The 16714-nt window shown below is 46.6% G+C and overlaps 1 protein-coding gene across 1 annotated transcript; it reads left to right on the top strand.

Moving 5' to 3' along the window:
* Positions 1–8694: 8694 nt before the first annotated feature.
* Positions 8695–16385, top strand: LOC142663435 (uncharacterized). Its single transcript, XM_075842081.1, has 9 exons — positions 8695–8768; positions 8854–8944; positions 10147–10226; positions 11743–11839; positions 13714–13750; positions 14218–14280; positions 14357–14547; positions 14732–14924; positions 15593–16385. The coding sequence occupies exons 1-9, from the start codon at positions 8715–8717 to the stop codon at positions 16248–16250; spliced, it is 1464 nt and encodes a 487-aa protein (XP_075698196.1). The 5' UTR covers positions 8695–8714; the 3' UTR covers positions 16251–16385.
* Positions 16386–16714: the final 329 nt, after the last annotated feature.

Below are 16714 nucleotides of genomic sequence, written 5' to 3'. Positions count from 1 at the left end.
CCCCGCACAGTATAATGCCCCCATAACTGCCTCCACACAGTATAATGCACCCATAACTGCCCTCCACACAGTATAATGCCCCATAACTGTCCTCCACACAGTATAATGCCCCCATAACTGCCTCCACACAGTATAATGCCCCCATAACTGTCTCCACACAGTATAATGCCCCCATAACTGCCCTCCACACAGTATAATGCCCCCATAACTGCCCTCCACATAGTATAATGCCCCCATAACTGCCCTCCACATAGTATAATGCCCCCATAACTGCCCTCCACACAGTATAATGCCCCCATAACTGCCCTCCACATAGTATAATCCCCCCATAACTGCCCTCCACACAGTATAATGCCCCCATAACTGCCCTCCACATAGTATAATCCCCCCATAACTGCCTCCACACAGTATAATGCCCCCATAACTGCCTCCACACAGTATAATGCCCCCATAACTGTCTCCACACAGTATAATGCCCCCATAACTGCCCTCCACACAGTATAATGCCCCCATAACTGCCCTCCACATAGTATAATGCCCCCATAACTGCCCTCCACACAGTATAATGCCCCCATAACTGCCCTCCACATAGTATAATCCCCCCATAACTGTCCTCCACACAGTATAATGCCCCCATAACTGCCTCCACACAGTATAATCCCCCCATAACTGCCTCCACACAGTATAATGCCCCCATAACTGCCCTCCACACAGTATAATGCCCCCATAACTGCCCTCCACACAGTATAATGCCCCCATAACTGCCCTCCACACAGTATAATGCCCCAATAACTGCCTCCACACAGTATAATGCCCCCATAACTGCCCCACAGTATAATGCCCCCATAACTGCCCTCCACACAGTATAATGCCCCCATAAGTGCCTCCACACAGTATAATGCCCCCATAACTGCCCTCCACACAGTATAATGCCCCCATAACTGCCCTCCACATAGTATAATGCCCCCATAACTGCCCTCCACACAGTATAATCCCCCCATAACTGCCCTCCACACAGTATAATCCCCCATAACTGCCTCCACACAGTATAATGCCCCATAACTGTCCTCCACACAGTATAATGCCCCCATAACTGCCTCCACACAGTATAATGACCCCATTACTGCCCCCACACAGTATAATGCCCCCATAACTGTCCTCCACACAGTATAATGCCCCCATAACTGCCTCCACACAGTATAATGCCCCATAACTGTCCTCCACACAGTATAATGCCCCCATAACTGCCCACCACACAGTATAATGCCCCCATAACTGCCTCCACACAGTATAATGCCCCATAACTGTCCTCCACACAGTATAATGCCCCCATAACTGCCCTCCACACAGTATAATGCCCCCATAACTGCCCTCCACACAGTATAATGCCCCATAACTGCCGCCACACAGTATAATGCCCCCATAACTGTCTCCACACAGTATAATGCCCCCATAACTGTCTCCACACAGTATAATGCCCCCATAACTGTCTCCACACAGTATAATGCCCCCATAACTGTCTCCACACAGTATAATGCCCCCATAACTGCCTCCACACAGTATAATGCCCCCATAACTGTCCTCCACACAGTATAATGCCCCCATAACTGCCTCCACACAGTATAATGCCCCCATAACTGCCCTCCACACAGTATAATGCCCCCATAACTGCCCTCCACACAGTATAATGCCCCCATAACTGCCCTCCACACAGTATAATGCCCCCATAACTGCCCTCCACACAGTATAATGCCCCCATAACTGCCCTCCACACAGTATAATGCCCCCATAACTGCCCTCCACACAGTATAATCCCCCCATAACTGTCCTCCACACAGTATAATGCCCCCATAACTGCCTCCACACAGTATAATCCCCCCATAACTGCCTTCACACAGTATAATGCCCCATAACTGCCCCCACACAGTATAATGCCCCCATAACTGCCCTCCACACAGTATAATGCCCCCATAACTGCCCTCCACACCGTATAATGCCCCAATAACTGCCTCCACACAGTATAATGCCCCCATAACTGCCCCACAGTATAATGCCCCCATAACTGCCTCCACACAGTAAAATGCCCCCATAACTGCCCTCCACACAGTATAATCCCCCCTTAACTGCCCTCCACACAGTATAATCCCCCATAACTGCCTCCACACAGTATAATGCCCCATAACTGCCTCCACACAGTATAATGCCCCCATAACTGCCTCCACACAGTATAATGCCCCCATAACTGCCTCCACACAGTATAATGCCCCATAACTGTCCTCCACACAGTACAATGCCCCCATAACTGCCCTCCACACAGTATAATGCCCCCATAACTGCCTCTACACAGTATAATGCCCCCATAACTGCCCTCACACAGTATAATGCCCCCATAAATGCCCTCCACACAGTATAATCCCCCCATAACTGCCCTCCACACAGTATAATGCCCCACGGACACAGTATAATGCCCCCATAACTGCCCTCCACACAGTATAATGCCCCCATAACTGCCTCCACACAGTATAATGCCCCATAACTGCCCCCACACAGTATAATGCTCCTATAACTGTCCTCCACACAGTATAATGCCCCCATAACTGCCCCCACACAGTATAATGCCCCATAACTGCCCTCCACACAGTATAATGCCCCCATAACTGCTCTCCACACAGTATAATGTCCCCATAACTGTCCTCCACACAGTATAATGCCCCCATATCTGTCCCCACACAGTATAATGCCTCCATAACTGCCCTCCACACAGTATAATGCCCCCATAACTGCCCTCCACACAGTATAATGCCCCCATAACTGTCCTCCACACAGTATAATGCCCCCATAACTGCCTCCACACAGTATAATGCCCCCATAACTGCCCCCACACAGTATAATGCCCCCATAACTGCCCTCCACACAGTATAATGCCCCCATAACTGTCCTCCACACAGTATAATGCCCCCATAACTGTCCTCCACACAGTATAATGCCCCCATAACTGCCTCCACACAGTATAATCCCCCCATAACTGTCCTCCACACAGTATAATGCCCCCATAACTGTCCTCCACACAGTATAATGCCCCCATAACTGTCCTCCACACAGTATAATGCCCCCATAACTGTCCTCCACACAGTATAATGTCCCCATAACTGTCCTCCACACAGTATAATGCCCCCATAACTGTCCTCCACACAGTATAATGCCCCCATAACTGTCCTCCACACAGTATAATCCCCCCATAACTGTCCTCCACACAGTATAATCCCCCCATAACTGTCCTCCACACAGTATAATCCCCCCATAACTGCCCCCACACAGTATAATGCCCCCATAACTGCCCCCACACAGTATAATGCTCCCATAACTGTCCTCCACACAGTATAATGCCCCCATCACTGCCTCCACACAGTATAATGCCCCCATAACTGGCCCCACAGTATAATGCCCCCATAACTGCCTCCACACAGTATAATGCCCCCATAACTGCCTCCACACAGTATTATGCCCCCATAACTGCCCTCCACACAGTATAATGCCCCCATATCTGCCCCCGCACAGTATAATGCCCCCATAACTGCCTCCACACAGTATAATGCCCCCATAACTGCCCTCCACACAGTATAATGCCCCCATAACTGCCTCCACACAGTATAATGCCCCCATAACTGCCCTCCACACAGTATAATGCCCCCATAACTGCCCTCCACATAGTATAATGCCCCCATAACTGCCCTCCACACAGTATAATCCCCCCATAACTGTCCTCCACACAGTATAATGCCCCCTTAACTGCTCTCCACACAGTATAATGCCCCCATAACTGCCCCCACACAGTATAATGCCCCCATAACTGCCCTCCACACAGTATAATGCCCCCATAACTGCCCTCCACACAGTATAATGCCCCCATAACTGCCCTCCACACAGTATAATTCCCCCATAACTGCCCCACACAGTATAATGCCCCCATAACTGCCTCCACACAGTATAATGCCCCCATAACTGCCTCCACACAGTATAATGCCCCCATAACTGTCCTCCACACAGTATAATGCCCCCATAACTATCCTCCACACAGTATAATGCCCCCATATCTATCCTCCACACAGTATAATGCCCCCATATCTGCCCCCGCACAGTATAATGCCCCCATAACTGCCTCCACACAGTATAATGCCCCCATAACTGCCCTCCACACAGTATAATGCCCCCATAACTGCCTCCACACAGTATAATGCCCCCATAACTGCCCTCCACACAGTATAATGCCCCCATAACTGCCCTCCACACAGTATAATGCCCCCATAACTGCTCCCCACACAGTATAATGCCCCCATAACTGCCCCCACACAGTATAATGCTCCCATAACTGTCCTCCACACCGTATAATGCCCCCATAACTGTCCTCCACACAGTATAATGCCCCCATAACTGCCCTCCACACAGTATAATGCCCCCATAACTGCCCCCACACAGTATAATGCCCCCATAACTGCCTCCACACAGTATAATGCCCCATAACTGTCCTCCACACAGTATAATGCCCCCTTAACTGCCCCCACACAGTATAATGCCCCCATAACTATCCTCCACACAGTATAATGCCCCCATATCTGCCCCCGCACAGTATAATGCCCCCATAACTGCCTCCACACAGTATAATGCCCCCATAACTGCCCTCCACACAGTATAATGCCCCCATAACTGCCCTCCACACAGTATAATGCCCCCATAACTGCCCTCCACACAGTATAATGCCCCCATAACTGCCCTCCACACAGTATAATCCCCCCATAACTGTCCTCCACACAGTATAATGCCCCCATAACTGCTCTCCACACAGTATAATGCCCCCATAACTGCCCCCACACAGTATAATGCCCCCATAACTGCCCTCCACACAGTATAATGCCCCCATAACTATCCTCCACACAGTATAATGCCCCCATAACTATCCTCCACACAGTATAATGCCCCCATAACTGTCCTCCACACAGTATAATGCCCCCATAACTGTCCTCCACACAGTATAATGCCCCCATAACTGTCCTCCACACAGTATAATCCCCCCATAACTGCCCCCACACAGTATAATGCCCCCATAACTGCCCCCACACAGTATAATGCTCCCATAACTGTCCTCCACACCGTATAATGCCCCCATAACTGTCCTCCACACAGTATAATGCCCCCATAACTGCCCTCCACACAGTATAATGCCCCCATAACTGCCCCCACACAGTATAATGCCCCCATAACTGCCTCCACACAGTATAATGCCCCATAACTGTCCTCCACACAGTATAATGCCCCCTTAACTGCCCCCACACAGTATAATGCCCCATAACTGTCCTCCACACAGTATAATGCCCCCATAACTGCCCCCACACAGTATAATGTCCCCATAACTGCCCTCCACACAGTATAATGTCCCCATAACTGCCCTCCACACAGTATAATGCCCCATAACTGCCCTACACACAGTATAATGCCCCCATAATTGCCCCCCACACAGTATAATGCCCCCATAATTGCCCCCCACACAGTATAATTCCCCCATAACTGCCCTCCACACAGTATAATGCCCCCATAACTGCCCTCCACACAGTATAATGCCCCCATAACTGCCCTCCACACAGTATAATGCCCCCATAACTGCCCTCCTTACAGTATAATGCCCCATAACTGTCCTCCACACAGTATAATGCCCCCATAACTGCCCCCACACAGTATAATGCCCCCATAACTGCCTCCACACAGTATAATGCCCCCATAGCTGCCTCCACACAGTATAATGCCCCATAACTGCCCTCCACACAGTATAATGCCCCCATAACTGTCCTCCACACAGTATAATGCCCCCATAACTGCCCTCCACACAGTATAATGTCCCCATAACTGCCCTCCACACAGTATAATGCCCCCATAACTGCCTCCATACAGTATAATGCCCCATAACTACCCTACACACAGTATAATGCCCCCATAACTGCCCCCACACAGTATAATGCCCCCATAACTGCCCTCCACACAGTATAATGCCCCCATAACTGCCCTCCACACAGTATAATGCCCCCATAACTGCCCTCCACACAGTATAATGCCCCCATAACTGCGCTTCACACAGTATAATGCCCCCATAACTGCGCTTCACACAGTATAATGCCCCCATAACTGCCCTCCACACAGTATAATGCCCCCATAACTGCCCTCCACACAGTATAATGCCCCCATAACTGTCCTCCACACAGTATAATGCCCCCATAACTGTCCTCCACACAGTATAATGCCCCCAATAACTGCCTCCACACAGTATAATGACTCCATAACTGCCTCCACACAGTATAATGACTCCATAACTGCCTCCACACAGTATAATGCCCCCATAGCTGCCCCCACACAGTATAATGCCCCCACACATTATAATGCCCCATAACTGCCACTATACAGTATAAAGCCAACACAGATGCCCGCATGCAGTATAATGCCCACACAAATTCCCCCATACAGCTTAATGCCCCCATAGCTGCCTCCATACAGTATAATGCCCCCTTGGCTGCCCCTAGTGCCAGTGCCCATGTACACAGCGCCACAGTGTCCCCTGCAGATAGTGTCTCTATACAGCACCACAGTGTACTTGTAGATCGTGTCACACCCCCCTTGAAGATCGTGCCCTCTGTAGATAGCGCCAAACAGCCCCACTCCCTGGTAATGCCACAGAGCCCTTCCCCCTGTAGATAGCGCCATTGGGACTCCCGCTAGGAGCGGAATCCCCATATATGGACAGTGATGTCAGTGGCTACTCCTTGAGCGGAATTGCCGTTGCCGACTCTGGCCGGGGATTCCGCTTCAGGAGGAGCCTCTGACGTCAATTTCCATATATGGACAGTGACCTCAGGGGTTTCCTCAAGGAGCGGAGTCCCTGGCCCGATGATTGCTCTTCTGCTGCTGATGGTCCCCTGCTTCAGAATTGGCTTCAACTGTATCTGCGGGACATTTGCCTGGCCACCCGGGACAGCGGGACACAGCCCGGAATCTGGGACGGTTGGGAGGTATGCCTCCACGAACATTTCCACATGTTTGCGCTATTATATACTCCATATAATGACATTAACCCCTTCCTGCTGCAGCCATTTTTCTGATTTTAATTTCTGTTTTTTCCTCCCCGCCTTCCAAAGGCAATAACTTTTTTTTATTTTTCCGTCGATAAAGCCGTATTAGGGCTTGTTTTATGCGGCAAGAGTTGTAGTTTTTCACGGCATCATTTATTGTACCATATAATGTACCGGAAAACTGGAAAATAATTTTTTTGTGGGGTGGAATAGGAAAAGAAACAGTGATTCCTCCGTTGTTTTTTGGGTTTAGTTTTCTACGGCTTTCACCGTGCAATAAAGACAACATGATAACTTTATTCTGTGGGTCAATACGATTACGGCCATACCAAATTTATATAGCTTTTTTATGTACTTTTACATGGAAAAAAATAATTATTAAAAATACAATTTATTCTGTGTCGCCAAATTCGGAGAGCCAGAACTTTTTGATTTTTCCGTCGATTGAGCGATACCAGTTATGTTAATTATTTTTTTTTCCCCTACTTTTGGGGGGGAAATATTTTTTTTTTACTTTTTATATTTTTTTATTAGTCCCCCTAGAGGACTTGAACCAGCGATCGTTCAATACTAATGTATTGTAGTATATCGTGTTTCTGACAGGCTTCCATTAAGTAGAAGTACAAAGATGGCAGACCTGGGAGCCTTCATTAGACTCCCGAGTTGCCATGACAACCATCGACACCCTGCAATCGCGTCGCTGGGGGTGATGGAACGTCAGAGTGGGTCTCCCCCCTTTTTCTAACTGCTTAGATGCCGCTGTTGCTATTCACCGCGGCATCTAAGGGGTTAAGCGAGCAGGATGCCACTTGTTACATTTGAGTTTTTTGCTGTGACTACCGTCACACTTGTTCTATGGATCGGGCTCATCCGATAAACCTTCTCCATACTCCCCCACCCGACCTTTGCTGTAAATATATGTCGGAAGGAGATAAAGTGGTCAACAGGTAGAGAATATGGTGGTGATTGGGCCAACTCTGTGATAAGCAGGGCTCTTCTTCATAGTGATACCCCCCACTTGCGGGTGAACACGATGTTGGTGGACATAGGGATGGTTTGACCAGTACTCAACCCTCGTCTTTACATGAGGAAGGAGTGGAGATGTGTTGGTGCCATCCAGAGTTTTGGGATAGCCACTGCCAGCTTAGAGTTCACAGATAAGGACGAGCCTTGGGGTGGGCCAACAAAGGCCATAGCTCTACAGGATGAGTAATGGTCCTACTATTGGCGATCCTGGAGAAAGCTCCACGTTTTAGCTTCCTTTAGGTTCGTTTTCTCGGCAGCAGAGCGTGGCTTATATGCCAATAACCACGTGTGGGCACCATAATAGACCATTCATGTGATGTCCTTTTTACATGTGACAATGGACACTGGGAAAAAGATTAGGAAACAAAAATGTATATAAACAATCCCATAGACTTTCCAATAAGGCCACCAGACGTTCCACCATCCAGTCAGCTTGATCGGGCAGGGGCAGCTGTTGTAGGGTTTGACGAGTGGTGTGGCACCTCCTTGAGAAGCCCTCAATGAGAGGTAGATCGGTCTTTTGATGTATTTTTGAACTTCATAATTTCAGTATCACCGCTTCGTTGCCTGTCTGAGATGGACGCTACTGATTTTAGGCAAGACCGCATCCTCCACCATCAGGATCCTCAGGTAGACCCATCATATTTCATGTTTCTACCGTCTGAATAACTATTTCTTGTCCTAAATGTATACAATTGTGTGATATATATAATAGGGTGGAGTACAAATACATATGCAAGTCGAAGATGGAGAAATCATGTGTGTGAAGATTAAGGAGGAGGAGATGCCGGCCGATATCAGTCCACGTAAGTAATAATGAGGGGCTGCTACGTTCTCAGTCCCACAATCCACTCTCTCCTGTCAGACATATGAGGGCAAAGTATGGGGGGTATCCATAAACCGTACGGCATCCGTGTGTCATCGGTATTCACAAATCCACAATGAAAAAAAATTCACGTCATCAGTTTGTCAAGCCGCCAATCCGGACCCTAAAAGAAGTTGTCCTGAGTTTTTGCAGTCCCCACACCGATCCGTGAACTTCATGGTCATGTGCATTGGGCCATAGAAATGAACGGGTCCGTGTGCTTCCCGCAAAATGCAGATAGCACACCAGGGCTTAGGCCCCATGCACACAGCCGTCATTTTGATCCGCAGTCACGGTTCGGATCAAAGTATGGACCCATTCATTTCTATTGCCTACGCGCACCTTCCCATATATTTAAGGGAAGGTGTCCGGGCCAAAGAATTGACCCACAAAAAATAAGACATGTCCTATTTTTTTTCTTTTACGGACCGTTCTCTTATAATTAGGGAGCACATATAATAGGAGCACAGCCCGCAAATGCGGGGGACTATCCGCGGCCGTGGTCGTAATCACCGGCCGTGTGCTGGGGGCCTCAATGTGGGCCTCAATGTGGGCCTGTCAGAAACATGATATCCGGCAATACATTAGTATTGCAGTATATAGTGGAAGCGATCCAACGAAGTCCCCTAGGGAAGACTAATAAAAATAAAAAAAAGTTAAACACTGTTAAATAATTTAATAATATTAAAAAAGAAAAACCCTTACCCATTTTCCCCCAAAAGCAATGTAAAAAAAAATATTTTTACATAACTGGTATCTCGCAGTTTGTAAAAGTCCGAACTATTACAATATAACGTTAATTATCCCACACGGTGAACGGCGTAAAAATAAAAAAAAGTTAAACCGCCAGAATCGCTGTTTTGTTTTTTCCCCCATTCCACCCCACAAACAATTTTTTCCCAGTAGATTATACGGTACAATAACTGGTGTCATGAAAAACGACAACTTGTCCCGGAACAATCAAGTCCTCATATGGCTATAGCGACGGAAAAATAAAAAAAGTTATGGCTTTTGGAAGGTGGGGAGGAGAGAACAAAAATGTTAAAAAAAAATAACTGTGGCGCAAAGGGGTCAAAAAAGTGGTAATTTTATGGTGGAGGTGAATGAAATGGACAATATATTGAGTGTCTGTGTCTCCTGCAGATGGAACCAATCACAGAAATACACCAGAGAGACGCCTCAGACTTCGTTACTCGCATGAAGACTCGGACAATGACCTAAAGGTATCCACAGCGTATATCGAGAGGCGGCAGCCGGGATGTGTCCTGAGTAGAGCGAGGTGGTCAATGAAAAGTCTACTTCTTGTTGTGTGATCTACAACCTTCTTCTTCATTTTACGATTCTTCTTGGTTGTCCCCTTACAACTTTTCCTTCAACTCCGTTGAACGTAATTGTTTTCTCCTATGAGCCGGGTCTTCTCAAAATATGTCCAAAATAAGAAGCTCCAGTCTTGCCACGTGTGGTTCAGCTGGAAAGTTCAACTCGATTTGGTGAAGGATCCACTTGTCGTCCATGGAATTCCCCAAATCTTCCTTCGTGCCATAATATTATGGGGTTGACATAGCGTAAGGCTTTCAATGTTGCCAAAAACTCCCAGGTTTATTTTAAAAAAAAATTTTTTTTTAGCAATATAATCTCTCGTTCTTCTACCTGATCTGAATCCAGGTTGTAGTCCATCCGATAAAGCTCTAGTTGAGTTGAATATTGTTTCTAGCATTTAGATCTTCTTGCGTGGTATTGGGATATACTGTAGAGTGACCTCGAAAGGCTCTTTTACGCGGGCCAATGATCAGGCAATCCGTTCATATAAACGCTCGTTCCCGATCATTGCTCTGTGTGAACGATCAGCCGATCAACAAGCAAACGCTCATTGATCGTATCGTTTATGCAACCAATAAAATGGTCGCTAGTCGGCAGCACATCTCTCTGTATATACAGGGGATGTGCTGCCGACATGATGGAAATGTATGGGGACGAATGATCCTAGTAATGATCGCTCGTCCTCACCCATAACCGATCATTACTCCTTGTGAAAGGAGCAAACGAGCGCCGATTTACGAGCTGTCTCATTGATCGGTGCTTGATTTTACCACCCGTATCGAGTCGTCTAAAAGGACCTTTACTTTCTTCCAGACTTTGGTCAGTTCTCCAATTCTTCTTGAGTTGTTTGCATTGTCATGCTTTCCAATCCAGGGCCAATTTGGAGCTTCTTCAGTGTTACTGTTATCTTTAGAAGCTTCTTCTTTTTTTTTTTTTTTTTTTGTAGATGTCTTCTGTGTTTCCACTTTTTATAATTCCTTTTTGTTAGAAAAATGCCCGAAAATAGGCTGATCACAGGCTGTCCTGCTGCTGGGACCCCAGCAATCAGCTGTAATCTACACGGGAATCCAACATCAAGTGTTCAATTTCCCTGCAGCACCATCGCAGGTGAAATAAAGTATTACAAGATGCCCATCAAAATCAATGGGCTGACTGTTTAATGCATAGACATGATGGGTCCACCAGAGCCACTCCCTGTCTTGGCTAATTGATATAGGTTCCGAGTAGAGCATTTGCATTTCCTAAATCGGTAAACCCCTTTAAAGTTCTTTTTTGATTCCACAGTTGTTCTGGAAATCAGGAGGAGGACTTGGCTCCACACAAGAACAGAGGATTCCCTTATTTATTTGTTAGTTTCTCCATTAGATTGATCCCGAGACATAAATACGAGTTAATTATTGTATTTTATTTTTTGTTTAGAAGGACAGATTGAATATTGTTCTAGTTAATACTGACCCAATAATTGACGGATACCTGGATAATAAGGAAGAGGACATTCCTATAGATTTCAGCCCCGGTGAGGAACAACCACTAAACACAGATATAATTTAATTGTACTCCTAAGACCCCGTTATTGCCCTACGTTTATCGTGTACGTCGAGAAAGCTCCTGATGTAAACGATGAACGTGTCCATAGGGCTCCATTATCCCGATGGAGACCAAAAGAGTGTCCTTTTGCTCTTCGTTAGGCTGGAATACGTTGGTATACCTTTTTTTGAGGATGGAAGAGTTTAGTAGACCACACTATTCCAACCCGAGGGATCCCACAAAAAAAAACGTATACCATACAGTAGGAGCCTATGGGTGAAGGATCGCACTGTATGGCATCCTTTACAGGTTAAACCTTCCCGCTGAGAGCTCCCGACATCACTGCCCGGTGACTCTAGCTGGTGGTCTGCCGGGGACTCCAACGCTAGGGAAGCTTCTGACATCACTGTCCTTATATGGACAGTGACTTCATGAATTTTCCCAGGGCCGGTCCCCGGCGACATCTCCCTTTTGTATGCCATACGGCGGGATACATCTGGGCCTTTCGTCGGAGGTAAACATCGGGAGTATTCTTGACCTATACCTCCGAAGGAAGACCTAAACGTGATGTGAATGGGGCCTACGTCAAAACAAACGCTTTGTGATGGGGATTTCCAGAAATAACAGGATTGGATGCTCTATGTGGCGTCATGGCTATTGTCCAATCAGGTGATTTCAGGACACGGTTATTTTTCGGATTTTCATTTTCGCTTTTTCCTCCTCCTTCCTAAAGCCATAACTTTTTTATTTTTCCGTCGATATAGCCGTATGATTTCTTGATTTTTGCGGGACGAGTTGTAGTTTTTTCATGGCACCATTTATCGCACCATATAATTTACTGGGAAACTGGAAAAAGATTCTTTGTGGGGTGGAATAAAAAAAAGAGCAATTCCTCCATTGTTTTTTGCGGATCGTTTTTATGGCGTTCACTATGCTATTAAAACGACATGTTAACTTTATTCTGCGGGTCGATACCTTTACGGCGTAACCAAATTTCTATAGTTTTTATGTTTTACTACTTTAACGGGAGATGAGGTGACCAAAAAATAGCGATTCTGGCGTGTTCACATTTTTTTTTTCAGTGAAGTGTCGGCTGTAACTTACTGCCGACACCCACGTTGGATGGAGCGGGTTCTGCCCTAAAGCCCGATCCATACTCCCCCCTACCCGGCCATGACGTAAGTATACGTCATATGTCTGGAAGGGGGTTAACACTCAAGCAGTTATTGTCTTTGTAGGAAGTCTTGAAATTCTAAGAATTACCTCAGTGCAATTACATTTTCATAAAACTTTTGACATGTCAGAAGTTTTGTTCAGTGGGGGTCCAAGCATTGAGACCCCCTCCAATCGCTAAAAAAGTGGCAGAAGCGGTCAGGTGAGCGCTATACCGTTCATTGACTTTCTATTGAGCTGTTACACCGCTCTGAGGAAAGCCATCAGAAACTAAGCGACACATCACTGGAGCGCTTCTGCCACTTCGTTTCAGCGCTCCCTTGGGGTCTCAGTGCTTGGACCCCCACCGGTCAAAACTTCTGAAATGTCAAAAGTTTTTTTCAAAGTTTATTTACGGACATGTAACGCGATCTGCACCGGGCAGAGATTTGTGGAGGTTGGAGTCTGCGACGCGGTCCTTACAACACATCATCGTTGATTTTGATGGAGTTGGAGCAATCTCTCACTAGGGGTTTGGGCTCTTTAGCAAGGCCTGTAGCCTCTTTGTCTTGAGAGTCCATGGGTGTTATAGATATTTTGAAAGATATAAGATGGAGTTCCTCTTTTAGATGCCATTACATAGAGACGAGAGTTCAGTAGAAGTCATTACACCACAACTGACAAGTCTTTTTTTTTTTTGATCATTTACAGCAGCATCAAGACCTCCTGGAACACAAGTTGTCAAAAAGTAGGTAAATCTTCGGCCAGCCATCTTACAGGCCGTTTCAATCACATTTTATTAAAGGGTTGTCCACGCACTGACAACTGATGACCAATCCACATGATAGGTCATCAGTATATGATCGGTGAAGGTCCGACACCTGGACCACGCACCGATGAGCTGCTCCAGCGCCGGATGTTATGCAGGGCACGCAGTATTCCGAGCCGGAAGCAGATGGTTCCGACCACTGCATAGCGCAGAACAGCAACTCTGCTCCTGTTCACTTGAACTGCAGCTCGGCCGCAATTCCGTGATCGGAGCCATCTGCTTCCGACATGGACATCTGGTGCGGACAGCTGATCGGTGCTTGGTCCGGGTGTCGGACCCCCACTGATCATTACTGATGACCTATCCTGTGGATAGGTAATCAGTTGTTCGGGCCTGGACAACCCCCATTAACAAACTCACCCATGTCACTTTCTTTGTCCTATCAGGTCAAGCAGCAACGGCAGAGCGGGCACTTACTCACACACTCGAAGGAGACCATCTGCAACAAGGTGGGTTACATTTTCTTAGTGTTGAAAATTGCTTCACACATGACTAAAAAAAATGCAACTTGTTTCTTTATTCCAGGATGTCCGATAGTCGAGGTTATATTGAAGTGAACAGCCTCATAACTGCAGTGTACCATCAGCCTGCCATCTGGGATGCCAGGGACCCCAGTTATATGGACCGGCTTGACCGGTCCCATGCATGGGAGAGAGTGTGTCAGGAGGTGACTGAGAACTGGGATGACTTACATACAAAGACAAAAGACCGGCGATGTAAGTACGAGTATATATGTTGTTAGTGTCCCTTCCTAAGAACCCTATCATCAGATCAGACCGTGAACGCCGAGTGACGAAATGGCCTGAACGTGATCGATATTCTCCTCTCCCTTTCCGTCCAGACTTCCCGGTTAGGAGTTTGGATGTTTTAGCCGTAATGTTTTTGTTTGTTTTTTTAAAGTGAAAGATCTGCAAACTAGATGGCGTTCCCTAAAGGACTGTTACAGGAGGGAGCTACAGCAGCAGAGGAAAGCGGAGAAGAGTGGGGGGCCAGCGGTAAAGAGGAAGACGTACTTGTATTTTCGCCAGCTCCATTTCTTGAAACCCGTTTTGGAGGCGCGAAGACAAGTTTGCAAGCAGAAAACCAGCGACTGGCAAGTTTTTGGTTTTTCTTTTTACTCTATGTATCTTGCACACGACCGTTTGTGCCGCCCGAGACCCATCCATGATCCGTGGGAAGATAGAACATGTCCTATCTTTCCATGGATCGGGGAGTCGGGTCGGTTTTCACGGACCTGATTCACCCACTTTCATGGCATCCAATAGTTTCCATTGACCCATTCATTTCAAACGGCCCGAGTGGGACTCGGTGGTGTGCAAGACCCCTTAGGCTTTGTAGTAGGTAGTGTGCCAGCATCACTCATTAGACATCTGTACTTATTCTTGCAAGGAATCCCGAACTTTTACATCTTGTCATAAGTTTTGAACGGTGGGGCCCGGACACTGAGCCCCCCCACCGATCGCTATAACGAAGCGGCCGAAGCAATTGGGTGAGCGATGTGCTGCTTAGTTTTTGAACGGCTTTCCTTGGCGTACGGACTCATAGACTTTCTATTGAGCGCTCACACCGCTCCGAGGAAAGTCGTTCAGAAACAGCACCGTGCTCACCCGAGCGCTTCTGCCACTTTATTTGAGCGATAAGTCTCAATGCTCGGACCCCCAACAATCAAAACTTATGACATAACACTATGACACGTCGAAAGTTTTTAAAAAGTTTCAATGATTGGAGGCACGAATGCTTTTTTTTTTTTTTTTTTCATAGCCTTTCTGGAAACCTTCGAGAGAAGTTACAGGAGTCAAAGTTGGAGCCGAAGTCCTCTGCCACAACTGCAACCCCACGGCCGGGTACATCTTCTTTGCCATTAATGAACAGTCCCCACTTGGAACAGCCCCCAAAGAGGAGAAGGCAGGAAAAAAAGTCCAATTCCATTATGAATTCCCCTATAACCGCTCAGGAAGTCGTCCTGGAGCATCAAGAGCTGGAGAAAGACGCAGACTATCACTTCTACATGTACATCATGGCTGTGACTAAGAAGTTCTCTCCGGAGAAGAAGTGGGCATTTAGAATGAAGATTATGGAGTTGCTCCAGATGCATTCTCTTGACCAGCAGGCTTCGTCTTCCTACCCCCCTCACCTCACCTACTCATACACCCCAGAAGCTCATTTTTCCCCACTCACTTACCCCCACTACTATCCATATGAAACCTCTCATCCCCATTCCTCCAGGCGCTCCCCAACGCCAACCTACACAAATCCTAACCACCAACCTTCAGACCCGTCCATACTGCCTGTCCCCCCTAGTCAGACACATTCACCCATCGAATCTCCTTACCGAAGCCCCCTCTCCCGCTCTTCACAGACACCTTCAAGCCAGGCCAGCCTAGACACAGAAGGCGACAGCTCGTTTTTGGACTACTAAAAAAAATTGCAGGTTAAAAAATATACAGCTTATTAAACGAATATTCTATATATATAAAAAATAAATAAATATATGTATAAATTAAATAGTTAAAAAAGTCGAATCTTAACAATAAACTTTTTATTTGTTTATAAACATGTAAATTTTTTTATTTTTGCATTTTATGTAGAAATCTAAAAACAGGACTGGTTCTTCTGGAGAGAAACGCGCTGTGCCTACGTGTGGCATGGTTTCTACGCCAAGCTGAGTAGTTTTTCGACTTTGAGTTACATAATGTTACATTTTTCTGTAGTTGTGGATTTCAACCCATTAAGGACCACGCAATTTTTTATTTTTTCATTTTTCCCACGCATTTTATTTTCATTTTTCCATCAATGGATCTGTGTGAGGGCTTATTTTTTGCGGGACGAGTTGCACTTTCTATTGATACCATTTAAAGTATCATGGTGGAATTGGGAAAAACT

The sequence above is a fragment of the Rhinoderma darwinii genome, chromosome 11, assembly GCF_050947455.1.
Source record: "Rhinoderma darwinii isolate aRhiDar2 chromosome 11, aRhiDar2.hap1, whole genome shotgun sequence".
NCBI classification, from domain to species: domain Eukaryota; kingdom Metazoa; phylum Chordata; class Amphibia; order Anura; family Rhinodermatidae; genus Rhinoderma; species Rhinoderma darwinii.
Note: the sequence above shows the minus strand (reverse complement) of the source record. Positions and strands in the feature narration are given on the sequence as shown.